General features: G+C 39.9%; 1 protein-coding gene and 1 pseudogene across 4 annotated transcripts in view; one reads left to right on the top strand and one right to left on the bottom strand.

Annotated features, from left to right (window-relative positions):
- LOC125413224 (leukocyte surface antigen CD47-like) overlaps positions 1-25,842 on the top strand; it is a 65,309-nt gene extending 39,467 nt beyond the window's left edge. For 2 of the 4 annotated variants that reach the window (XM_087897261.1, XM_087897270.1), the window contains exons 4-10: positions 1,712-1,819; positions 2,933-3,025; positions 11,953-12,048; positions 16,575-16,667; positions 19,994-20,082; positions 22,738-22,837; positions 25,597-25,842. In XM_087897261.1, the coding sequence (XP_087753387.1) occupies positions 1,712-1,819; positions 2,933-3,025; positions 11,953-12,048; positions 16,575-16,667; positions 19,994-20,016 (413 nt within the window). In that variant the 3' untranslated portion in view covers positions 20,017-20,082; positions 22,738-22,837; positions 25,597-25,842. Of the gene's footprint in view, positions 1-1,711; positions 1,820-2,932; positions 3,026-11,952; positions 12,049-16,574; positions 16,668-19,993; positions 20,083-21,183; positions 21,214-22,737; positions 22,838-25,596 lie in introns of all 4 variants that reach the window. The other 2 variants (XM_087897268.1, XM_087897264.1) reach the window with 2 other exon arrangements.
- LOC148122973 (Nuclear RNase P) lies at positions 5,197-5,405 on the bottom strand (annotated as a pseudogene).
- Positions 25,843-27,375: the final 1,533 nt, after the last annotated feature.

Below are 27,375 nucleotides of genomic sequence, written 5' to 3'. Positions count from 1 at the left end.
CAGCCGGTTCTCGGTTTGTGTTTCCTTCATTTGCTTCCATTTCAGTTTTCAAGTCTTGGACTGTTTCCTTTACCTATTTGAGTGTTTTTTCTTGGTTTCTCAGGGTCTCATTCATGGATTTACTTATTTCTTTAAACTTTTTGTTATATTTCTCATCTATTTCTATACTCATTTCTTCAAACTTTTTGTTATATTTCTCATCCAATTCTTTAAGGGAGTTATTCATATCCTGTTTAAGGGACTCTATTGCTTTCATAATGGCACTTTTTTCCACTTCTTCTGGGTTAAGGTGTTCAAGTCCTTCTATTGTAGGGTCCTTGAGATCTGGTGTTTTCATGTTGTTTTTCAGATTGTTGGATGAGGTCCTGCCTTGGCATCTACCCATCTCTTACTTCAAATGTTCTCCATTGGAACTACTGTTACCCGGGTCAGGTTCCCTTCTTGGGCAGGGACTTCACTGACAGAATGCCCACCTTTCCTCAGGCAGGCTATTGAAGCCGAGGCACTCCCTCTTTCCGGGATGTGCTTACAATGCAGGCCCAGCTCGCAAGGCAGCTGAGCTGGGGAAATTTTATGGCCCCAGTGGGAAGGGAGAAATATAGGAATTCGTACCAGGATGGGAGCTGGGAAGGCAGGTGGGAGGGGGGAGCCAGCACTGCAGGGCGACCTGGGCGTCTATGGGTTCGGGGAATGCCCAAGCTCCTCCTCACTGGGACCCTGCCCTGACCCGAAGGAAACTCACCTCTCCGATGGCCCTCTGCTAGAAGTCAGGGCCCCTGCTGGTCAGGAATGTGGCTGAGCTGGCCTCTGGTCCACCTGTCCTCAGGGAGGCCTTTAAGACCGAGCAACTGCCTCCAGCCAGGATGTGCCTACAGCCCAGGCCCAGCTTGCAAGGCAGCTGAGCTGGGGAAATTTTATGGCCCCAGGGGGAAGGGAGAAATATAGGAATTCGTACCTGGATGGGAGCTGGGATGGCAGGCGGGAGGGGGTAACCAGCACTGCAGGGCGACCTGGGCATCTATCAGAAGCAGTCATTACTATGATGAATTGCTTGAACCCTGGCAGTGTGCTTTTATTTCAATATCATAGTTGTAAGTTCATTTTCCTCTCTTAGAATTTCACCAGGATATGATTTGCTCAGTAGTCTTTCTCAAAACAAACATCCAAAATTTCTAGGTGCTTTACTAATTTTATATTAGATGGGAACTTGTTTCTCTATTCTTATATTGTTAAGTAACTAGCAACTGCCCATGAGTCTTGTGTAAATCACTAGACCAGATTACTGTGTGGTCAGTCTGGAATAACTTTGCTTGTTGAGAAACACTAACAATATTGAAAGACACTTGGCCTATAACTGGGGAATATTACTGTGTAAAATAAAGGGATTCTGATCAAAGTACTAATGTAATCATGCATAGATTCACTCCCCCAGAAAAAATATTAATATAGAAACTGAAAAATGCTTTCAGTTTAGAATACTGTTGCAACTTCCTCTATAATACATATGAGCCTACTTACATCTTCACATGCACCTGCTATATATATATATATATATATGTATTACCATGAACCTGTCTATCAATTCCTTATGAAAGATGTGAGTAATTTGATAAATTTCACTGTATCATCAGTTTGTCTTTGCACCTTATTTATTGCTGAAATGCCTTCATTTTTGTTTAAGTTCATGAAATTATTTCTGTCTTTTTTTAAGTGCAAAAATATAAATCCAACCTTGTTAACAAGAAAATGATGATTTTATCTGCTTCTGGATTATTGTTCACCATGGTTGTCATTGTTGGAGCCTTTCTTTTTATTCCAGGTAAGATGCACAGGTACTGGGCTGTTGTGTGTGCAGCTGATGTGAGAAACATTTTAAAGGGAAGCAAATTCATCCTGAGAGCTGTTAGGACAGATTGTGGCAAATGATATGGCCCCAAAGAATAGAAGAATTCTCTGGATCTGGACCACTTATGCCTATAATTGCTCTGTGATCAACATCATGCTGCCTCATGGTGGGAGTGTGGGGTGTGTTCCACTTCCTGCCTCTTGTAACTTCCAGTGTTTGCAGGCGATGCTCAGCTTACCTTGTGGCAGAGTAGCTCCCTTCTCTATTCTTCCATCATCTGCCTCACCAGGTTCTTTGTGTTCAGTTTGTGCTCTCTTCCTCCCTCACAAGGACAGTGCCATTGAAACTGAAGACAATTGTTTAACTCTGTTTAAGATTCCTCCTTCTACCTCTTGTCATAGTTTTGGTGACAGGAAGTTGAAAATGTGGATATAACCACCATTCAAGCCACTATGGAGGCAGGCAGGCTTCACTGGCTGAGATGTGGAAATGGGCATGCCCATGGGAGTCATGTCTCTCTGCAGTGGTCATTGAGCTGAGAGATGGGCGTGTGAATAGTAGATAACAGCAGAGGGCATATTCTGGGGATGAAAGGCTAGGACTAAAGGGCAGACCACATAACACCACTGCCTTCTTTTAGGGAGACTGAGGCACAAGCAGATCTTTAGAACACAGACTTGGCAGCTGGGTTTGCATCCAAGGCTGCTAAGGGTCTGAGGAGCTGATGAACTCAGAAGATGGTGTGAAAGAGCAGGTGATTTGGCTTGGCTGTCAAGCTGAACACTGAGAATGAATGGATGGTGGACAGCGAGGTTCAAGTTAATCATCTGGAAGATTTAAGTCAGCTAAAGAGTTAAAACCATATAAAAGCATTCATGTGATGAGACTCTAGCATTAAAATTTGTATTATTCTGTTGAGTCTCAAGTAATTGAAAAATGCTGATTCACTGTAAATTTAGAAGAAAATATGTTAAGCATTTCATACTTTATGACTGCAGAATTCAGGGTAATGGACTTAATAAATTCAGTACATTAATTGTCCAAACAGGAGAAACACATACAAAATCAATTTTTGTTTGTTAACAGGTAATTATTCAAAAAAGAAAAGCTATGGACTTATTTTATTGGTTACTCCTTCAGTGATACCTGTATTTCTACAGTACCGTAAGTTTATGCCAGGTAAGCATTTGATATTTTAACATGATTTTAACTATCTTTTCATTTAAAAGACAGCACTTTGGAAAAAAACCTTCTATCTTGTTTTAAAAATTACCTTCCTTATTTTAAGAATTTCACCCAAAGATACAATGAAGTATGATTATAACCATCCCAATTACTCTTCTCACTGCTCCAATATGCCACCAGCATGTCCCCTTCTCAACTTTATGTCTCTTTATTTTTTAAAATAAACTCGAACACTAAATCCAGTTAGTGTTAACCATATATTCATAAATGTGAGGCCATCTACTGAAGTGTGGGAAACCTCACATTGCCCACATCCTCAAAAGAGAATGGTTCCCCCTTCCCCAAGCAGTAATCAGTGGCCAGCGTACTCCTTAGTAAGGAGTGGAACCTGGAGAACACCACCATCTATGCCAAAATCTTGACAGGCTTGATCTGCTGGTCTTGCATAGATAACCAGAGCAGCTGTGAGTTCATGAAAGCAATAGCCATATTGAGGCGCGCATCCTGACCAGCAGGAATGAACGCCACTAAAAACGAGAATTCCTTCCCTGGTCACGTCTTTATTCGGAGCCCTTTGATTGAGGAAAATTGGGGGAAGGGAAGATAGAGCAGGGACGAGAGAAAGCTTAGAGAGAGGAAGTAGAGTCCCGAGGCAGCTGCTTTTAAATGGTGGAGAGGCTTGAATGCTGTCCTGATTGGTTAATGCCATTCTGCTGGTCTGAGCATGTGCAAGCAAGGGTGCAGGCAAGGGTGCTCAGCCCCACGTGGCTACCTCCAAACTGCAGGACCACCTGTGCCTCCAGTTGGCTCCCAACAGCTCCCCCTATTATTGTCTTTAAGAGCAATAAAGCAAAACTATTTTCCAATCTGGTCCCCACCTCATGATGTGTGGACTGATTAAAGAAAAGAAAAACAAGACACACCCTCCGTCAATGCATACCTTCCTCCGTGCTTTGTGGGACTATCTGGTCCCTAGAGGGTGCAAAGGCTATGCATGGCTAATTGTCTATGAGCTCTTTTGAAGGCTGAGAGTCAAACTTGGGGTGAGGATACACATACCAAGGCTGCCAAGGCCTGTGTCACAAAGACCTTGTCCCACCTCACTTGGGCTAGCAGGTAGCACACCAATCAAAGACGTACAGCACTTCCATCTATACACAGCATGCCAAGAATATCTCTGCTCCCACCCATTCCTAAGGAAGGAAAAGGCAAAATAGAGTCAGTCAGAAAATTGTTAAGAGATAAGAGGTTGCACAGGGTGTTGCTCAAGGCGATAGTGTGAAACAGTTGCTCTTGACACCGCCCAGAAGGTCATCACTGCTGTCTCTGCACGAATCTTCCACAGCAGGACACTGAGCATCCACTGGGTCATCTTCTTTATCTCTCTGGTCGGTCTCGCTGGCATCCAGATGACATTCTAGGAATGTCAGCATTCCTAGAAAAACATAAACAAAACTCTCCTCCCAAATTAACATTTAAGAGTATTAAAAACTCTCAGTGTAAAAATTCAGCACAATCAGTACTGGAAGTAGGCTGGTTTTGAACTTAGAGACTTGCAGGTCTCTGTTTCAAAAAGCAAATCTTGTTTGCCTGTACCAGCAAAATTTTGAATTAAAAATTAAGTGTAAAGAATGCAAGAGAAATCCTTTCTCTGGGGGAAGCTGTCACTGGTAGTCCCCCTCTATTGTCTAAAGCCAAAACAGTTGTCCCTGGGAATTGAACTCATGACCTTTGGAAGAGCAGTCAGTGCTCTTAACCTCTGAGCCATCTCTCCAGCCCCCTTTTCAAATGAAAAAACCTCTAGGTAGCATTGTTTTATTCCACCCGTTGCCTCAGGCAAAAGGTCCGCCTTTGTTACCTAGGATACGGTAACCAGGTAGACACGCCTTTATTATGATAATTACGACCAGTTCTTTGAGGGAGAATGGGCGTAGACCATCAATCTGACTACTTCCTGCTGACAAAGGGACGTTGTGAATTTTTGGGGGATAAATGTTTTTATCTGACTGAATTTTTGGCGCAAATGTTTTTATCTGACTAAATTTTTGGCGACAGCGGCTGTGAGCGGCGGCAGAAGCAGCGGACGGCGACAGCTCCGCCTCTGAGGCCCATTGTGGTGCGCTCCGCATGGCCCAAAGGCATGGCCCCGCCCCGGGCCGTGCGCGGGCTCGCCGAACTGTGCACCCTGCCTCACCTCAGGCATAGAACTCGCACCGCCGGCCGTGAGCCTTTTCCAAGCTCCGGCGAGGGGGGGCATCCGCCCACCCGTGGAGGGCCCGGTTAGGGCCGCGGGGGGCCCCAGTCTCAGACCTTCCCAGGGGCCGGGGAGTGACGAGCACTTAGTACGTGGCCCCGCCGGTGAGCTTCCTCCGCCCGCCCATGTTGCTATGGAAACGCGGTTCAGAGTTTGGCCCCTCTCCATCTTTAGGTCTTTAGCAGCGCTGCTGCTCACCACGCAGCTTCCGCCTCTGCCTCCCGAGTGCTGGGATTAAAGGTGTGCGCCACCACCGCCGGCTACTTCCTCAATCAAAATTAAAGTTTTTTGTACGTGAGAGCCAGAGACTGAGCTCTCTTAACAAAATTAGGCGAAAATCACCTCCAAAAGCTGTGTGGCTCTTTAAGAACAGGGAAGGCAGTGATCAAGCTCGCCTCCCTACGAGACTGTTGCCCTTATCAGCGGGTTGGGACGGAAGCCGCGGATCTCCCGACCATAAACCTCGCTTTTTCTCAGCTCCACCTGCACTGAACTTGAGGAATTTTTCTTCCCCGTTACTTCTGGTACCTTCTTTCAGATACCTTAACTTTGATTCTTTCTATTTTCTTTTCTTTTTAGGCCTATACTTTTTCCATTCTTTTTCCTCTCCTTTCTGGAGGATTTAACTGACGTCACTCACCGCTCCACGTGTTCAGAGTTCTGAAATTCACGGCTCTCTGTGTGCTGGTGTCTGATTTCGGCTTTTTCTCCCGGGCTTTCAGCACGTTGCTGGGCACTTCCTTCTCAGGGTCCCCCGGCGTAGTTGTCAGGGTCCCTCGGCGTCCCGGGGTTTCGAGCACCAGTTGAGGCGCGCATCCTGACCAGCAGGAATGAACGCCACTAAAAACGAGAATTCCTTCCCTGGTCACGTCTTTATTCGGAGCCCTTTGATTGAGGAAAATTGGGGGAAGGGAAGATCGAGCAGGGACGAGAGAAAGCTTAGAGAGAGGAAGTAGAGTCCCGAGGCAGCTGCTTTTAAATGGTGGAGAGGCTTGAATGCTGTCCTGATTGGTTAATGCCATTCTGCTGGTCTGAGCATGTGCAAGCAAGGGTGCAGGCAAGGGTGCTCAGCCCCACGTGGCTACCTCCAAACTGCAGGACCACCTGTGCCTCCAGGTGGCTCCCAACACCATATCATGTCCAGTAGACAGCAATTCATGGCGGCCCTTCCTATCACCAAGTTCCAACTCTGTTTCCAACTCTTCCAAAATTTTCTATGACCCTATTTGGTGGTGATGATAGGGGATAAAAACACTCAATTTAGGTCTAAAGTATTTAGTTTTTATTCTCACCTGACTGTTTCTCAAGGCAGAAAGAAGCTTCCGAACAAAGGTAGCAAGCAACCCAGATCTACTGGGTATAAAAGTAAATTGTAGAAGGCAACTTGGCAATATGATTATTTAGTAAAAATAGCAGTAACAGTTTCTACCCTAAGGTCTATGAACCCCAAGGCAGCTTTTGACCAGGATTATACTACTGCTGAACAAATCTCAAATCCTATCAGAAAGTGGTTACCCAATAAAAGTTGTGCCACTGTTGCCCCAGTAGGTACATGTTGCCATGGAAGGTTGAAACTGTAGCATGAGGGTCTAACTTGATAAAAATCATAGATGACATTCATATCTTAGACACCCATATAGTACCTTCTGTCACAATGAAAACTTTCCAGAAGAGTGGATGTTTTCCATTCATTTTAATACTGATTTTCATGAAATTTGGTCTATTTAAAATATTTCCAGCCTGGCAGTGATATACATTCCTTTAATCCCAGCAATTGGGAGGCAGAGGCAGGCAGGTTTCTGTGAGTATGAGGCCAGCCTCGTCTACAGAGCTAGTTCCAGGATAGGCTCCAAAGCTACAAAGAAATCCAGTCTTGAAAAAAAATTTCCAATATGTAACATGAGAGCCGGCTTATTGGGGTTTCTGTTCCCACCCGGGTACTCCAAACTGGCAAGTCCAAGAGAAAATCAATCACACAGAGATCTCTATAAGTTATAAAGCTGATTGGCCCATTATGTCAGGCTACTTATTAGTTCTTATGACTTATCTTAACCCATTATTCTGATCTATGTTAGCCATATGGTTTGGTACTGTATTGAGCTGTCAGCTCACATGTTGCTTCTTCGGTGATCTGGGCAGGAATAGCAGAGCAAGCTTCCTGCTTCCCAGAATATTCCTGATCTCATCACCCCGCCTATACTTCCTGTCTGGTTGACCCACCTATGCTTCCTGCCTGGCCAATCAGCATTTATTTAAAACATGATTGACAGAATACAGACAATTCTCCCGCACCATTTCCTCCTATTTTTTTTTTTAAAAAAAAAAGGAAAATACCCATAGTCCATTTGATGGGAATGTGGGCGTAGTATTTCAGGCTACTTCCTGCTGGTTGGTGTTGCTGATAACCTTATGGGGACCTAAAGAAAATTTAGAGTTATAATCAAGTCCTGGTACTCATCCTGTGAGTCTCGATCATCTCCGTCAGGAGTCTTGAATCAGTTCTGGATGTAGAACTCAGACATCTGGGCCATCTGTTTTTTACCAGGGATTTCTCGGGTGGTCTTCCTTGATCAAATTGACTTTTCTTAGCTCAGAATGAATCCACAGATTCTCATTTTCTGTGGAAACAAAAGCAAAATCTCTTCTCCAAAGTAACACACCTATTGACTTCAGTTTTGAAGCCAGGGTATTTTCAAAATACCTATTTTGGGTTAGTTCAGCAGCATTTATAAATAAAAGTCTTTTAGCAGCTGTTGCTCCTTCCTCAGCATTCAAACAATTTAAAGAGAGCATAATAGTATACAGTATCAAGATTCTCTGTGTATTTTCCATCTTTATGCGGCTTTATCTTAACCTCTATTTCTTTTATTTTTGCTTTTACTTTTTGAGACAGGTTCTCTGTATGTCTTTGTCCTCGAATAACTCTGTAGACCAGGCTGTCCTTGAACTCAAAGAGATCCCACTGTCTCAGCCTCCCCAGCTCTGGGATTAAAGGTGTGTGCTACCACACCTTGAACTCACAGAGACCTGTCTGTCTCTGCCTCCCAGGCATTGGGATTAAAGACGTGTACTACCACACCTTAAAGTCACAGAGGTCAATCTACCTCTGCCCCTTGAAGTCTCAGAGGTCAATTTACCTCTGCCTCCCAACTGTTGGGATTAAAGGTGTACACCAACACATCCAACTACTCTCTTTCTTTTTTTTACTTTAAAAACTTTGACTTTTATCCTGCATATATTTTTAACACACTGTAAACCATGTAGAGGTTTTCTTCCTCTTTGAATCTCTCTTTACTGTATATCTCTCTTTTTTTGACCACATGAGCATTTAATTTACTAAGTAATATCGGCAGGAATAAAGCCATGGTTTTGATGGCTAGAACCAGCCCATTCCTTAGCTCTCCAGCCTCATGGTGGAGGAACCATCAGAGCCATTTTTGTCATCACAACTCTACAGTGTTTCAAGGTCCCTGCTAGCAAGAAAACTGCAACATTCTGTTCACATACCACACTCAGTCAGACTTCCTGCCTGAAAGAGTCAGAGTTTGCCCTGGCAGGACAGCCCAGAAAGCCAGCATTTTAAAACAGTGTGGCTTTTTTCCTGCTATGGCTGAAAACAGAAAAGCATGTGTTCAGCTTTTAATCAACACCATTTAAGTGTGTAGTGGCAGGACCTCTGAAAGGAGCTGAAAAGTTTTGCAGCTAAAGCTGAGTCAGGAAGCCTCTCTTGGATGAGAGCATTTGCTTGCCTCTAGCAAGCAGAGCCGACCTGAGAAATTGCTGCCACCAACAAAACATTCTTTACTCTATTCTTTCCCAAACTTTCTCAGGCTTTCTGTGGATTCAGTTATCCACGTTGGGTACCATCTGTAACATGAGGGCCAGCTTTTTGAGTTTTCTGTTCTGCCCGGTACCCCACAACCAGCAAGCCCCAAAGAAAATTACACACAGGACCCCATAAGATTATAATCTGATTGGCCCATTAGGTCAGGCTTCTTATTAGTCCTTGTAATTTATATTAATCCGTGAAATGCCATAGAGTTGTGGCAGTAAAAGTGGCTACAACCCGTACCTCTGCCACACGACTGGAAAGCTAAGGAATGGACTGGATCTAGCTGGCAAAGCCATGGCTGTCCATATTGCTTAGTAAATTAAAGGCTCATGTGATCAGAAAAAGAGAGATTACAGTAAAGAGAGATTCAAATAGGAAGAAAACCTCTAAGTGGTTTACAGTGTGTTAAAAATATATGCAGGATAAAAGTTAAAGTTCTTAAAGTAAAAAGAAAGAAAGAGAGTAGTTGGGTGTGGTAGTACACACCTTTAATCCCAATGCCTGGGAGGTAGAGGTAGGCTGACCTCTGTGACTTCAAGGGGCAGAGGTAGATTGACCTCTGTGACTTTAAGGTGTAGTAGCACACACCTTTAATCCCAATGCCTGGGAGGCAGAGACAGACAGGTCTCTGTGAGTTCAAGGTGTGGTAATTAACACCTTTGAGTCTGACACTGTGGAGGCAGAGACAGAGGGATCTCTGTGAGTTCAAGGACAATCTGGTCTTGTCCTTGCAGGAAATTGTTTGTATTCTGTCCTTGCAGGGGAATTGTTTGTATTCTGTCAATCATGTATTTTAATAAAATGCTGATTGGCCAGGCAGGAAGTATAGGTAGGAAAACCAGACAGGAAGTAGAGGTGGGGTAATGAGAATAGGAGAAGGCTAGGGAGGAGAAAGCTCCCTCTGCCATTCCTGCCCAGACCACAGAGAAGCAACATGTGAGCTGACAACTGAAAAAGGTACCAAGCCATATGGCTAGCGTAGATAAGGATAAAGGGGTAACATATGTCATAAGAACTAATATGTAGCCTGACCTAATGGGCCAATCAGCTTTATAACTTATAGAGATCTCTGTATGATTGATTTTCTTTGGGGTATGCCGGCTGTGGGGTGTTGGGTGGGACAGATACACCAGCAAGCCGGTCCCTCCATGTTACACCAATACTATTACTAATGACATCTCATAAGGATGAATTCTAACATCTTTGATCTTAAAGGCGCTTTTATTTTTGTAAAAAAAAAGGAGGGGTTAAACATGCAGCTTTGTTGGAGAAGGGGAAACTTGTACATTTCCGGTCACTGACCAGCTTACACCTGAAATAATTACAAAGAAACTGTATTAATTAAATCACTGTTTGACCCAATAGCTCTAGCTTTTTATTGACTAACTCTTACATCTTAATTTAATCCATCTCCATTAATCTGTGTATTCCCATGAGTCAGTGGCTAACTAGCAAAGTTTTGGCATGTCTGACTCTGGTCGTGGTTCCATGGCATCTATCTGAATTGCCTCCTTCCTCCAGCATACAGCCTAGCTTTCCCTGTCTAGTTCTGTTCTTCTCTGCCATAAAATCAAAGCAGTTCTTTATTCATTAACCAATAAAAGCAATATAGAGACAGATGGACCTCCTACATCACAGATTAAGTACCTCTCTTTTCCTTTTGATATACTTGATACAAGAAGTATTTTGAATTTCTGTATTTCAAAATATGAGACATTTGCATAAAATATACTGCTTGAACAGCTTTACTTAGGGGATCCAATATTGAATAAACTAAAAAATGGGGAAATTTTTACTATCAGATTTCAGGACTTTGTGTTTGGAGTGTTTGGCCTGCAATAACTCAAGCTTGCATTCACATTCTGAACTTCAGGATAGTGAAATTATAAGGGGATTACAAGTCTGCAATTTTCCCCACCATGTTCTTCATTAATAACACTGTTATAACAAGATGAGTTTACAGATCAGAACACTAAATGCAGGATCTATTTGTGTATGTGTGCGTGTGTGTGTGTGTGTGTGTTTGGGAACTTTGTTTGGTTTTGTTCTCATTTGCTTTTGTTTTCATTATTTTTGTTGAAAAAGCTTAATATATCTTAAGATTTTTATACAAAATATAATCAGTATTTATTTTTTATAGTTTGAAAGTATGCCACCAACATCTTTTTGTTGTTATTATTAAAAAGTCACATCTGGCCAACAAGATGACTCCACAGGTAAAAGTGTTTGCCACCAAGCCTGGCAATCTAAGTTTCATTCCCAGAACTTTCATAGCCTAAAGAGAGGAGCAATTTGCCGATATTGTCCTCTGACATCCACACACATGCCTGCTTCCTCCAACACAAATAACTAAACACTTGTTTTAAAAGTAGCTTTATGGATTGTAAGGTCTCTCTTGGATGGCTGTTATTTAAAAATGGAAAAGCTACATTTTAAAACCATAGATCCTTGAAAAACATAACAGAGAATATTATATTTGTAATCACTAAGGTTCCTCCAAAGCAATTTTATGTCCATGTGAAGAAGCCATGCATAATAGTCATTTATAATGTAAAATATACAAATATGTTTTAAGCAGAGCTGTTGTTGGGCTTAGAGTTAAAGCTTTTAGTCCTCTTCAGATGACAATGGCAGTGAAAGTCTGCTGAGTGGTGATCTGAAGTCAACACTTCTGGAAAGAGTGACCTCACTGGGAATATGTTTGCCATATGTAAACTTACTGTAGCCAGTCCTTGCTTATAGTGCCTTGTTGTTGACTGTACCAAATGCAAGTAGATCATACTGCTTTATCATCAGTCTCACAATGCTTTTGCTTTGCCCTTTTCTTTCTTGTAGCTATTGGGAGGACCCTTTATGCCATGATCATATTAACAGTCATTCAGGCATTGGGCTTTGCACTCATTATGGTAGGATCATTTATTACTGTAAACGGTAAGAGTAATGTTTATCGGGAGTCTAGATTTAAATTTCTCTTGGAAGAGACCTTAATTTTCTTTTTCTTTATAATAAATTGTCTTTTTAAAGATGCCTTAGGTTTACAACAAAGTTCAATGGACACTGCAGAGTTTCCATGAATTGTGTCATATACTCTTTATGTACTTCCATATGCACTTCATGCCACATCGTCCCCTACTATCCTCAACCAGACCACACATTTGTTCTAATCGATAAATCACAGTTTAAGGGCTGTCACCCACAGATTACATTATTGTTCCCTCTTCCTTTGTGAACAACTCACATGAGATGTATTACTCACTGTGTTTGTCATATAGAATAACCTTCACTGATCTAAATTCCTTGTTCCTACTTGTTTATTTCTCTGTCCCCCAAATTCCTTGCAACAGTGATACTTTTTCATTCTTAAGATTGTCTTTGATTTATTCACATATTGTATATAACCTTTTTTATATAGTCTTTTTTCCTCCATGCCTTTTTTATGGTTTCATAGTTCACTATTTTTGAGTGCAAAATGTTTGTGAGGACACAATAGTATTTTTAATGCATTCATCTAATGAAGGATATCCTGCTTGCATTTAGATTTGTTATGAGAATGATTAGAATTTCTGTAGACATACATATTTTTCTATGAATGTGCACTATCAAGTACATTTGAGGAAATCCTGGATTGTACACTAAAGACATATTTCATTTTGTAATTGTCTGTATCACAATAACCGCAGCATTTTGCATCACTGGCACCAATGACATTTCTCCACATGTTTAGCACTTGCTTGTTCTAGGGGGCCACTTGTTTGTTCCAAGTTTCTCAGCCCCAAAATAATTACACAGAAAGTGTATTAACTAAAGCACTGCTTAACCAATCATTTAAACGTATTGCTAGCTAGCTCTTACATTTATCAGGAATCCATTTCCATTATTTTATATCTTACCATGAGGTTCATTGCCTACTGGCAAGGTTCCAGATGGCAGCTCTTATCCTTCCCCTCTGGTGGCTCCATAGTATCTTCTGACTCTGCTTTCTTTCTCCTAGCATTAAGTTTTCCCTGCCTACCTCTATTCAGCCCTGAGCAGGCATAAGACTGTTTCTTTATTCATTAAGCAATCAAAGCAACACAAAGACAGAAAGACTTCCCACACCATTTCCCCTTTTCTGTTTAAATAAAAAGGAAGGTATCTTTGGATTTTATTTTTTCCTTTTCTTTTTTTATTAGATTTATTTTTAAAAAATATATCAGTTCAATTTCCTACTCCCCTTATCCCATCCCCTCCACACACCCTCCTCTGTTAGCCCTCCAATCCTAAGAGAGGGTAAGGCACCTTGCCCTGTGGAAAATCCAAGGCCCTTCCCAGTACATTAGGCTGAGCAAGGCATAAATCCAATGAATAGGATCCAAAAAGCCAGTACATGCAGCAGAGACAAATCCCAATGCCACTGCCTGTGGCCCCTCAGTCTGCCCCAGCCATACAAATGTCAACTACATTCAGAAGGACTAGCTTGGTCCTATGCTTGTTCAAAAAGGTAGGTTTTAACTTTAACATAGAAAAATTACATAAAACAAAACAGGTATCAAGAAAGAATTACAGTTACAGATACAGTTTATATCTACTATATCTTTTATCATAACTGTGGGAAACTGTAATAATTATCTATTCTTCAATTCCATCAAAAACTCCAAAAGGATATAATATTACATAAGTTTACAGGAAGTGCATTGTCAACAGCTTTCAAAACTCTAGAATTGACTGGGACATATTAATGCCTGGAAAGTCACCCAAAGTTCTACTGTACATTGCAGGCACCCATCTTCAGCCTACTGGCCCATAGTGTCTGGCAGATTTTTTCATGAGCAGGAAATTTCAAAGACATTTACACCTATATTGGCATTTTGTCAGTCACTTTCTTCTGTGTCCTGCAGAATGTCTTGTAGACTCTTTCATGAAGCAAGAACCCTGAAGGACCATCTCATCTTTAGGCAAGTTCAGTTGTCATTTCTCCATGGGTCCCACATGACCAGATTACATAGAATAACATCAAACAGTCCAGGCAAGAGCAGTATTTTGCCCAAATGGCTAGCAAACTATATAAAGAGCCTCTTGATGCCCATCTTCCTTTGGAAGTAATTGGTGCTGCCAGAAGCAAATGTGTCTCACTGAAATGAAAAGTCCTAAGTTCTTAAATATTTTAAATGCCATATTCTATAGTCTTTGAAAGGTATGAGGAATGTCTATCCATCTGAAATACATCTCTGTACATCTAGAAAATCTATCATTACTACAAACTTGACTATTATAGATGATTATCTATTGACCTATAGTTATTCATTATACATTACATTTTTAAATGAGCTGGACAAATGCAATACCTTAATCACGATCAGAAATACATATACACAGGATTACAAAATTGACCTTAAATTTGTATCAATAAATCAAGAGCCATACCAATGCAAATATCTATAGCATATTCCCTTTGAATATAAATAAACATTTACAAACAATATTTGGGCATTTGGGCATAGTTCTCTAAACTGCTTCCTTTTTTTGTTTTGTGAAGTATTTTGGGGGGGGTGATCATGGTAACCTTTTATGGCGTCATGGCCCATCAAATCACATTAGTCTGGAATTAATCCACGTGTTCTGATTTTCTGTGGAAACAAAAGAAGAACCTCTTCTCCAAAGCAACATATCCTAAGGCTCAAATTCTGAAGTCAAGATACCTTTATGTTGGTTTATCTTAGCAGCCCATACAATGAAATTCCTCTCTGTACAAGCTCCTTCAGAGTCAAAAATTTCAAAGAAAATACAATAATACACATAGTCCAGACTCTCTGTGTATTTCCATCTAATATGACTTATTTTTATTATATTACTTTTTCTCTAAGTTAAATATTTATTTTTTATCTTTGCTCCTTCAATCTATGACTATCTGTACTCTTTTATATTACATTTACTGCCTTCTTACTCTTTTTCTTCTTTCTCCCAAGCCTACACACATTTTTTTAAACATACTGTGACTCTCGTTTAGAGTTCTATTATGTCTGAATCTGTCCTATTGTGTATCCTTAATTACTTTCTGACAAGAAGTGTCTTTTTGTGATATCCTATGCAGGCATGAAGAGGGCCACCACAGTCCTACATGCTTGCTCTGCCCAGTCCAACATGGCTGAGCCATGTTTACTACCTCTGAAAGCAATATACATTGCCCCATTTTTAGGCACACAGAGGGTCTATGTTGCCATTAAGTATGTTGTAGCACTCTGCTCACAGACTGTATTTAAATGCTTTTTAGCCAGGCCTCCCAAAAATTTAGAGCCATTTGTGCTTGTGAACCAGGAAGTCACCATTTTGAAACCATGTGGTTTGAGGGAAGGTTGTTTATTTTTATTTTATTTATTTATTTATTTATTTTGCTGCTGCTGAATCAGGAGGGCCTTGCTTTAAAAAGTCATGGCATTAAGTCTTGCTTAACTCTGTACATTTGTGTCTAGAATTCCTTTTAAAGCTTTGTCAGGTTTTAGATGGATATAGTCAACAATGTTAGAAAACCAATCTGTTGTAGGGAGGCTGCTTATTTGTTCCCTGATGCCCAGACTCCTGAAATAACCACTCAGAAACTGTATTAATTTAACCACTTCTTGGCTTATTAGCTCAATCTTCTTCTTCTATTATTTATTCATTATGTATACAACATTCTGTCTGCAGGCCAGAAGAGGGCACCAGACCTCATTACAGATGGTTATGAGCTACCATGTGGCTGCTGGGAATGGAACTCAGGGCCTTTCGAAGAGCAGGCAATGCTCTTAACCACTGAGCCATCTCTCCAGTCCCATAGGTCTAGCTTCTTATTGGCTAGCTCTTACATCTTAATTTAACCCATTTCTATTACTCTGTGTACAACCACATGGCTGTGGCTTACTGACAGGGTTCCACCACCTGTGTTTCCGGAAAAGGGTACATGATGTTTTCTGACTCCACCTTCTTTCTCCCAGCATTCAGTTTAATTTTCCCCACCTACCTCTATTATTCCCTGCACAGGCCAAGACAATTTCTTTATTAATCAACCAATAAAAGCAACACAGACAGAAAAACTTTGCATACTACTTGCTAGTTAACATATTTTTTCTTTTACTATGGTATTCCTTCCACTAGGGATTATGCTTTCAATGCCAGTAGAAGAATATTGTCTACATGTACTTCATGGCTCTTTTCCAGCTATCCAAATTATCATGGCTCATTTAACAGATCTTTACAAGCAGCCAGACTCAAACTGTTTGGGGACAGTATTTTCCATTAGTTCTGACATGTATGTTATGAAAACATAAGTGGTATTTTCCTTAAAACAATTCAGAATCATTTTATTGACTGACTTAATGATACTCAGCACATATACTTAATTTTTATCTCTAACAATAATTACTATCCTTAAAATTTGATATTATGTATTCCTTTAAGCAGTTTGTATGCATTTATACTAAATTATTTCTTTGTTTTTACAGAGTGTGCACCAAAATATGGCTACCTTTTAGTCTCAGGTTTGATCATAGTAACTCTGGTAGAATTACTTGGATTCATTTACATGAAATGGTTAGGTAAGTCAGCCCTGTTTTGTTATCCTCTGTCAGAAATTAGAGCTATATAACTTGGAGCATACCTTAGTTGCTTCCTCTAATTTTAGAGACAAAGGGATGCATTATAGATGTCATGACTACAGGAATAGTTGCAATGAACATGTAGGTACAGATGTGTTATTGCTCAGCTGTTGTAACATCAGCTCCTTAATTAGTAGATTGCTGAGTCAAAGGGTATGCTATTTTTCCTTGTTAACTATTTGAGGTGCCTGTGTCTGTTATCATGCAGACTGAAATTGTATGGTGTTGTAACATATTTTGACATGAGTTATTGTAATGCTCAGTGTTGCTTGGGTTATTTGAGATAGTCTGTGGTTCAGAATTGAATTTGGTGACATTCTTTTCTGTGTGTAGGAAGAGACTTTGGAATTTTGATGGGAATATATTCAATTTAATTATTATTTTGTGTAATATGGACATTTTATAATAGTGATTGTTTCAATTCATGAACATGGACTGTCTTCCCATTTGTGTATGGGCCTTCACTAATTTTTACTAGTGTATTTTAATTTTCATTGAAGAGGTCTTTCACTTCCTGATTTATATTGATTTCTAAACATTTTATTTTCTGTAGATACTTTCTGGAATGCATTGTTTTATTCTCTGGTTGGTTTTTATTTGTTTTGTTTTGAGCAACGCTATTGCTATATACAGGGTTTCATATGTAGGTTTTACATCCTGTAACATTACTGAGTTTGTTTATTCTAACAAGTTTTAGTGGTATTAGGGTTTTTATTTTAAAAACTTCATCTTTGTTCTGACGTAAATAATTTGGTAACAAGAGAGTGAACACAATGAGGATGTAGAGAAAAAATAGGGTTGTTGAGACATGTTCCTAGAATTAGAAGAGTGTACTTGCAGAAAGTGTTGGATAAGAGCCACAGAAAAAAAATAAAACAGGGGATACATCTATTACTGAATTAGGGAAAACTAATCATAAACTATTCATAACTACAAATGAAATAAGAACCTCAGCTCAACTGGAGACTGGAAAGGGAGATGATAGAGCTTTCAATAGAGGGTACCAATAAGGAGTCATTATGAGAATGGGAAGTTGATAGTAAGGTGTCACTATTTGGGAAAATAGAAATAGGGTGTCATGATGCTAGATTTAAACATCATGAATTTGTTAATTTTTTTCTTGTGGTGCTTAAGTTTTAAGGTTTGTTCAATGACTTACAAAAGCAAAGGTGTTTTTTATATTGGCCTACTGTTATAGTGAAAACAAAGTTAGGAATGTCAAAGTCTTCAGAAATGATCAATGTGACTTCTATCCTTACATATACATGTAAATACATGTATAAGTACACATGAAGACCTTATTTTGAAAACAAGTACTGTTTTACAACATGTTTTCCCTTTACCAAAGATAGCAGTGGTCTATCTGGGAAACTATTAGGGCAGTAACTTTGTCAAGCTGAACACATTTTCTCTTTTGTTTATTTTCATATGGAAGGTTTTAAATTATTTCTAGTTTTTATGTAAGTGTATCTATAACAGAAAATAGACAAGTCATGTTAAGAAGATCCTCCTCCAAGGTTGTATATTCAATAATTTCAATCACATTTTGTAATATTTAAACTGTAAAAATGAAATAATCAATGATAAACCTATGAAGTTTTATTTTGAAAGAACAAATTATCTCAAAGTTGTTTTGATTTACATTTCCCTGATAGCTAAGGAAGTTGAACATGTCCTTAAGTGTCTTTTCGTCATTTGAAATTCTTCTGTTGAGAATTCTCTGTTCAATTCAGTACCCCATGTTTTAATTGGGTTATTTAGAATTTTAACGTCTAGTTTCTTGAGTACTTTATATATTTTGGAGATCAGACCTATGTCTGATGTGGGATTTGTGAAGACCACATTGGAGCACTGAACTGAGCTTCCAAGGTCCAGCTGAAGAGCAGAAGGAGGGAAAATATGAGCAAGGAAGTCAGGGCCACGAGGGGTTGATTCGACCACTTAGACAGTGTGCCTGAGCTAATGGGAGCTCACCAACTCCAGCTGTACTGGAACTGAACGAACATGGGATCAAACTGGACCCTCTGAATGTGGCTCACTATTGAGGCCGACTGAGAAGCCAATGATAATGGCACCGGGATATTTCTCTACTGCATGTACTGGTTTATTGGGATCCTATTCTATTCGGATGCATACCTTCCTAAGCCTGGATGAAGGGGGAGGGACTTGGACTTCCCACAGGGCAAGGTACTCTGCCCTCTCTTAGGACTGGAGGAAGAGGTGGGAAGGGTGAGTGGGGAAGCAGTAGGGAAGTAGAAGGAGGGGAGGAAGAGGAAATTTTGAATAGAATTATTTATAAAATAATAAAAAAAATTATTAGGAAAAAAGAAAAAAGAAAGAAAGAAAAAATAACAAAAACTAAACTTAATGGTCATGATAAAGAAGAATAAATTTTAAAAATCTAATATTGCTTTAGAGGATAGTGTTAATCATTCTAAACTTCCCTGTCCCATCACAGATTTAAAATATATTCTGGTAATAGCATAACTCCAAACTTGTTCCCTATAACTTTTTTTTTTAGATCATTTCAATCTATTATAAACATTCCTTTAAAAGAACTCTTTCTTAAAGAGGGAAAATTATAATCTCAGCCTAAAGAAATACAGATATATATTACATACACTCATGATACTGTGTGCAAGAATTTTGTTATATATTTATCAATTCCTTGAGTGTTGAAAAGTTCTTTGAAAACTGTGATCCTAACAGTTGCCTTTGTTTTGTACTATATTGTACACTTAGACTATATTTTATGAATAGTGATTATAATTAAAGCCATAATTAATGTCATCAGTACATGAATTAGCTTTAGCACATTTTACTAAAAGAGCAACATGAGACTTGTGTAGCAAGTTTCTAAGCAAGAAAGCTATTATTTGGAGAAGCATTGTGTAATCAATACCAAGTGTATATTCATTAGCAGCAATTTCTACCAGCTGTCATACGGTGTGTGCTGCTCCAGATGTGAGGCCTGCCCTCAAAGTCTACATTCTAATGTACATGTAGTGATGAACCAAGGGCCTTATTACCAAAGTGTGTGTACTTTCAAAGAAAGACCATGGAATTTAAAAGTTGTATTATAATCTAATTTTTCTGACATATTAAGAATTCCCCTACTGCTGTACTGTGATAGCATCAGGTTAATGTTTATAAGAGAAATTATTTGTACGAATAATTTAATCTCCTCGAATCAGCCACTACACTAACTTCTAATTTCTTTACACATTTAAAATTCACAGCATGCCTTTTTTCCTTCTCTTTGACAGACCCACTGATAGGGTTTGAATGAGACATGAAGGCATGCTGCTGGTGTGTTCTTTCTTCCTCATTTTCACTTTGTCTCGGGGCTCTTAAGGTAATTTCATTGCATATTACGTTTAAATGAAATAGAAAAATTTCTTTGTGCACATTTATGTGTCTGTATATGAATAGTTATATGTTCTGATGCCCATGCATCCCTAAGAGAGTGTCAGAACCCCTTAGAGCTGAGTTACAGGCGGCCCATCTGATGACGGTGTTCCCGTCTGTGCTCTGGTATCCTCTACGAAAACAGATTTCTAAGGTATCTCTCCAACCATGATGACATATTTTAAAAATCAAAATAAGGATGGAGCCAGAGAGATAGCTCAGCAGTAAAGAGCACCTACTGGTTTTCCAGAGGACCCAGGTTTAATCCCCAGTATCTACATGATGGCTCAAAGCCATCTATAACTGTAGTCACAGGTGTGTGGGAAGGTGCTGTCTGATGCTATCTTCTGTCCTCGTTGGGCACTGTACAAATATGACACATATGCACACATATTCAGGCAAACACTCATATACATAAAAATAAATAAAATGTTGCCAAAAATATCAGGGGAAAGCATGAAGGCCACTCCTAATACCCTATACATTACAATAGCATAGAGGAGCAAAATGCACAGGGTCTAAACTAGACAGCGGAAAGGGGTATTATTAGAAAGAGATATTAACACAAAGATATTAACACAAGGATATTAACACAAAGAGGGTGCAGTAAATAATTTGCTGACATGATCATTCCACAGTATGGATAAGGGAAAGGGTCTACTTCAGATAAGTGAAGGAGGATAGAGAGGCATCTGGAAGAGTCTGGAACAAAGACAGAAAGTAGACTGAACACGGCAAGAATACCGGATATTGGATAAAGCCAGGGTTATCTGTTATAAAGAGAATATCCAGGAAATGGAGAACAGAATAAAAAGAAAGAATTGTGAGTCTAGCAATGGCAGGCAGAAATTCTTGCCTTTACAATGAGAACAAATGGATATCTGGAATGAGGGAAGCCTTGGGAGGTGAGAAGTCATTAACCTAGGTGGAGACTTTAAGATGTATAATAGGTGCTCGTGATACTGAGGAAGTCTGGATGCTAGGATGGGTTTTAATATGCAGCCAAGGTATATTTCAGTGAAGAGCCATATATCCCCTTCTGTCACAGGTAAGGAAAATGACTCCGTTTTGGCAGATGGTAAGTGGTTTCACAAGTTCCTGAGGTATGCTGACTTTTACCTAGCTACCAGAAATCTTCCTAAAGTCCAGGTTAAGCTCATTTCTGGATATTTGGAATGTCTTTGGGAGTTTGGAAAACTAGAGTGTCCTTTGGACCTGACAGAAGAAGGCAAAAATTAGATGGCATCCAACATCTTCCTAAGCAAACTTAGCCAAGGAGAGTAATAATTTGCAGCACAGAACATGAAGGGCAGGTGTCCATGTCAGAGGAGCAACAGATGGCAATTGACTTTATGGCGCTGGCCCACCAGGAAACAAAACCCTGATGGTTAAAGCTCAGATAGACAAGGTCCCAAGACCGCAGACCCAGAGTGTTTTTTGCTTCTGATGTACCATCTTCCTCTGGTATCTGGCATGGTATGAATGGGCTTAGGGAGATCCCCACTACCCTTAATGCAGCATTATCGTCTCCTGGAAATGTCACATTCTACTTGGCATTTTTACTTGTGGATTATTATGAAGACGATGTCCTCCTAAGCTGTACTATTTAACTGAAGAAATGATTTTATATAATAAAAGTGTTTAAATAGGATTTTGATGCTTGAGGGCTTTTAATAAATACAGTCAGGGATGATGACAGAGGTTAGTTTAGTGGAAAAACTAACATAGGTAAAGGTAAGATAAAATGTTGCCCCTGCCTCTGATAAAACAGAGGCTATAGAGGGAAAAAAAAACAAGCAAGTGTCACACCTCACACAACTAGAACACAAGAGTTTCTACTGAGGAGCCGTATAGACTGTGGCTTAGGTTAATAATGATTAAGAACAACAATTGAGCCCAGTAGCCCTGCTAGCTTAAATTGTTTTAATTTCAGTGTCGGGAGATGTGTTCACAGGAGTACATCACAGCAGAAACAAAGCTTTGAAAATGACTTAAGATTGAGATGTTTTTGTTAAGTAATTTGGAGGTGAAAACCTCAAGAAGACAATCTAAAAATTTAGAAAGGCAATGAGTTGTTTGAGTAACTCTTTAAGATCAGGAAATAATAACCCAATTATTATTAGCTGTTGTACCTTTCTTACCAGGATGGGTTTGTGACCAAAGGCAATGATTAATTCCTTGTGCCCATTTCTCCCTTATTTTTCTAATATAAAAGAAAACTGTTGATGAGTGGGTATGCACCCTGAGTGTTTAAAATAGAGATGCCTGTTTCTTTTTCATATATTTAAGTATAGATTTGGAATTTTTATAAGATTGTTGATAAGATTACCTTTTGAGATAAATAATAAAATAACTGATCCTTTCTTTGTAACCACAATATGCAGTCTGTCAGCAATAGAACTGGCTAAGAAAAATACCTTGCTTGCTTAAACCCTGTAAATCTATAATGATAAGTTACTTAGGTGTAAATGTATGAACGTTTTTGGGTGACTTCTTTTAATTATGTAAGAAGTATGACAAACATGTTTTACCTGTATACACTATAATCATTCACTTGAAAAATTCAGTGTGACCACACTGTAATTTCTGTATTACCTGAAAGATTTTATAGGGGTATACAAGCCATAGAAGAAAAATAAAGTCATAGAATATAGAATACAGAAGAAGAATAAAGAAAAAGTCTGAAGGAAACCATCAAGAAGGTAAGTATCTTTTCCCTTACATCCTCAGAATTAAAAATAATTAGGACAAAGACTCCATGGATTACCTTTGAGCCTTGCACAGCCAGAGACACATGGAGGAGTCCAGACTGAACATACCCAGCAGACTAACCAGGCTATTTGAGGAGGGGGTGGAGAGCAGGAGAGGAGAGATGAGAGAAGAAAAGTGAGGGCCAGAGAGGAAACCAGGAGAGATCCAGGAGCAGAGCCAGCCAGCAGTAAAGAGAACCAGGAGAGCGAGAGGAAACACAGCCAGAAAGGGTGAGACTTTGTAAGGGTCAAAGATGGTGGGAAAGAGCACAGGAAGCTCAGGGGCTGCGGTTTTTGAGTAGGGGACTGAGGAGTCAGGACTCTATGAACAGGTTTTGGAGCAGAATATGTCTGCTTTCATATGTTAAATAGGCACCTCAGGCAGAGGTTAATACATGTGTCACATGTTCCTTTATGCCAGAGATAAGGAAAATGACTCTTTTTAGCAAGGGAATGACAACTTTTGCCTACATGCCAGATTTTGGGGAAAGGAATTTCTTGAGACATAAGAAGAACAAACTGAGGATACCCTACAGAGCCCATACTCTGAAAGACCAAGTCCAACAGGACTGTCTACACACAAATGATGCAATTCGTGTGCAAGAAGAGAATTTGTCTAAGTACATAAACGAGTAGTTGAGTCCATACAAGAAAGAGATCACCGGGGAATAGGCAGAATAACAAGAAGGAAATTCTTGAGGAACACCACTGTCTGAGGTCAGCTAAGGACCGCTGAGCCCAGCACAATGTCCATTCCTTTAATCCCAGCACTCCAAGAGGCAGTTACTGGTGAATCTATGAGTTTGAGGCCAGCCTGGCCTAAATGCTGAGTTCCAGACCAGGCAAAGCTTCATAGTGAGACCCTGTCTCAAACTCACACACACACACACACACACACAAGCACACGCACATGCACACACACACACACACACACACACACACAGAGCGGCCCACGGAGTTACAAGGCTCACACTTGTGAGCTAGCACAATAAGTAAAGGCAATTACTACCAAACCTGAGTACCTGAATTCAATTTCCAGGCTCTACATGGTCAAAGGAAAGACTAATTTTTACAAATTGTCCTTTCATGTCCACACATGTGCTGTGGTATGTACATGCATACATGTAAAAAAAAGAAATATAATTTTTTTAAAAAAAACCAATAAGCATTTATAATACAGGAAGTATCATGAGACAACTTTGGTAAAGGTCATCTCCTCTCCTGGCTTGAGACCTAAGCCTCAGTTCTCATCGAGCAAATAGAAGGGTTTTTCCACAGCCTCTCATTATCAAATGAACCCCTGCCAGTACAGCTTAGGAGGGTCGTCCCACACTCTCCAGTCAGAAGCCTGTAGCACGGACACCTGAAGAAACAGCCTGCTATTCTCTTAGGCTTGAAAACCATCTTATAGTAAAGAAAAACGAGCTTCATTCCTGTTTATGATTAAATCTATTTCTCAAGAATATGGCTATGCCCCACATTTAACCTTAACTACAAAAGATCCCATACTGCCTGTTCCAGGGAATGATGCCTTTGTTTCAAATGGTTGTTATGACTACCTCTTGTTATGACCACCTATTGTTAAGATTTCCTAATGACTGCCTTGCAAACATGTCTTTGTTTTAGAAGGTAGTTATGACAAACTTGTTTTGCTTATGTTCTGCCTCTGTAACCTACTTATTTGCCTGCCAAATCCCCCATTTGGAAAACCCCTTACCCTTGAGCTATAAAAAGCTAGTCTTCCCCATATCCAATGTTGAACTCCTCAGCCCCACATTAAGGGGAGGCAGACCATACACACACACACCAAAAAAAAACAAACAAACAAAAAACAACAACAACAACAACAACAACAACAAAAAAAACGTGCTCCAATTAATCTAGCCATGCTCTTCCTCTCAAAATCTTTGGGTTTAACACATTCAGTGGTTCAGAGACCGGGGTGAGTAGCCTAGTTTAACACATCCAGCAGTTCAGAGACCGGGGTGAGTAGCCTAGAGTCTAGAGATCTGCTCAACCAAAGTGGTGGCACACTAGGTGGACTAAGTAATACTTCCCCTTCTTGGGGATATTTCTTAGTATGAAGAAAAACTGAGAAGCAGCAGTAATCTGGCAAGGCTTTTGTTTCCCTAGGGAGAAAGGTATGCAAGCTTTAGAAAGCCAGCATAGCATTTTAAATACTCCTTTACAAGAGTATAGAATTCCAGAATGATCGCGAAAGGTAAATAGACTAATCTTTCATTGCATATGAGATATTAGTAGTAGTAGTAGTAGTTTTATTTTTGTTTGTATTTATTTTAAAGACAGGGTTTCTCTGTGCAACAGTCCTAGCTGTCCTGGAATTACCTCAGTAGACTGGACTGACCTCGAACTCAGAGATCTGCCTGCCTCTGCCTCCAGAGTCCTGGGATTAAACACGTGCACCACTGCCACCTGACTGCATATGAAAAACTGTTATAATATTATTATATGAAATACTGCTTTATAAGTAATAAGATTATGTTCAAAAAGCTGATATCTTTACGCAGATGGAGACACTCAATCTAAAGACCATCCCAGAAATGGGTTTTTATCCTGAATTAGCTCTGTGCTTTGTACTTCTTACTAATTGGCAGAACGTAGATCACAAAAGGTGTTAAGCTGGTCTTTCGTAACTCAGGATCTCCAAATTTCTACCTTTAGAAATCCTAAATCCAACAATTCTCTTCCAGACCAAGATGTAAGATGCTTGCACTCTTCCAAGCCTTCGGGTCACCTGCTGTTTTTCTCATCACTGGAATCATCTTATTGTTCTCTGAAGACACTATTTCTCCAAGCTAGTGTGGACTTTGGAGGTCCTTCAAGTTCCAACTAGGATGCTGGACCAAGGCTAGTTTGCAGCCTTAATTATTGCTTTGTAAAAGGTCTAATTCTTTGACTGTAACAGAAAACAATAGAAACTTTAAAATCTGCAGTAAGCTCTTTGCATATCTTTTCCCTCCTGACCTTCACCTTAACCCAGAATCCAGTTGGTTATTTATAGTCTATAGGTTTCCCAAAGCAGAGTCACTGAGACAGGAAGACATTTATGTCCAAAACAAAGACTTCATACGGGCCTCTCCATTATGGAAAGTGGGAGTTTTATTTTATTTTGATTTTTTTTTTGTTGAATTCTGCCATCCATTTGGAAAACAAAAATAACTAAGTCTAAAAATGTAATACCCCAGTTCCCAACCCACACCTTCTCTTTCTTATGCTTTCTTCCAATTCACAGATTCTGTTTTTCACAGAACCAAGACAATATACCACTTCCTGTTTTGTGGGGGAGTTTTTGTTGTTGCTTTTTTCCTAGCTAGGGTGATTTTACTGATTTGGCCTTTCTGCTTTTAAGGATAAACTTTCCCTTTAAACTGAGAAGATACAACAAGGTTCATGTGATTAATACAGAGTATGGGCTTTATCCCAAGGTGCACCATGCCCTCTGTATTAAAGATGGCATGTGACAACACACATGAGACTTCTGGGTACACAGATAAGCTTTATATCCAGAAAAGTCATCTGTAAACTTTATCAAATCTTTTCAGACCTACATTTCCAGCTAACCGACTTGCAAAACCTGCTCAGGAATGAGAGATCAGACACTCTAAGCCATGTGCAAGTCTTTGAAGCACAAGCTCCTATTTATAGCTTTCATGCTATAGCCAAAGAACAACAGTAAGTGGTGTGTGTTTAAAAAAACATATGCTTTTACCACAAAAAATTATTAGTGATCATAATATCCAATCCCTCTTTGCTAACAAACAGCTGGAAAGCAATGAGACTCCTCGAGACAGTTACTTCTGGATGTACACAGACTCCCCTCTACCTCCACCTGCTGGCCCTTCTCCAGCTTAGTCTGTTTGGTGCTGCTGAAAGCTGCGGTATCTTTGTGGGTCATTTTATTCCAACCACCCATAATTAAAACAAATTAAATTGCTTGTTATGAAATTTTACTAACAAATAAAGGGATACCTTGAAATGCTATAGTCGTGAGTCAACTTGAAAGACTTTTGACTTTAGGAACAGAACTGGAACTGAAAGTGACTCCTACAAAACTGAGATCTAATTCGCTAAGAACACAGGAATCTAAGTGCCAGGTGGCTCAAGTGCTGAGAAGGCACATGAAGATCTGTGCACAGCTCACAGTAAATACAGGTTGCCTGGTGTCTGTAGCTCTGCCCTCAGGAGCTTGTCCTCATTCCATCATTTCCTTGAGAAGGCCTGAGGTGTCCTGGGTTAACCTACATTCCATGCCCCTTCCATGGGTTTCTTTGTTGATCATCACCTGTCACCAACAATTGCCTACCCTAACCCCCGAAGAATGGGATTATGGCTAGAGTGGCTTCTGGAGAAGGTATTTCACTAGTTCTTACCCTGTGGTTTGCACAATAGGGAGCCTAGCCCCCTTGCTTGTTCCTGGGAGAAGCAGTAAGAGACAGATGCCTCCTTGTAGTCTAACTTGTCTTCAAGTG

The sequence above is a fragment of the Myodes glareolus genome, chromosome 2 (genome assembly GCF_982192425.1).
Source record: "Myodes glareolus chromosome 2, mMyoGla1.1, whole genome shotgun sequence".
Lineage (NCBI taxonomy): Eukaryota > Metazoa > Chordata > Mammalia > Rodentia > Cricetidae > Myodes > Myodes glareolus.
Note: the sequence above shows the minus strand (reverse complement) of the source record. Positions and strands in the feature narration are given on the sequence as shown.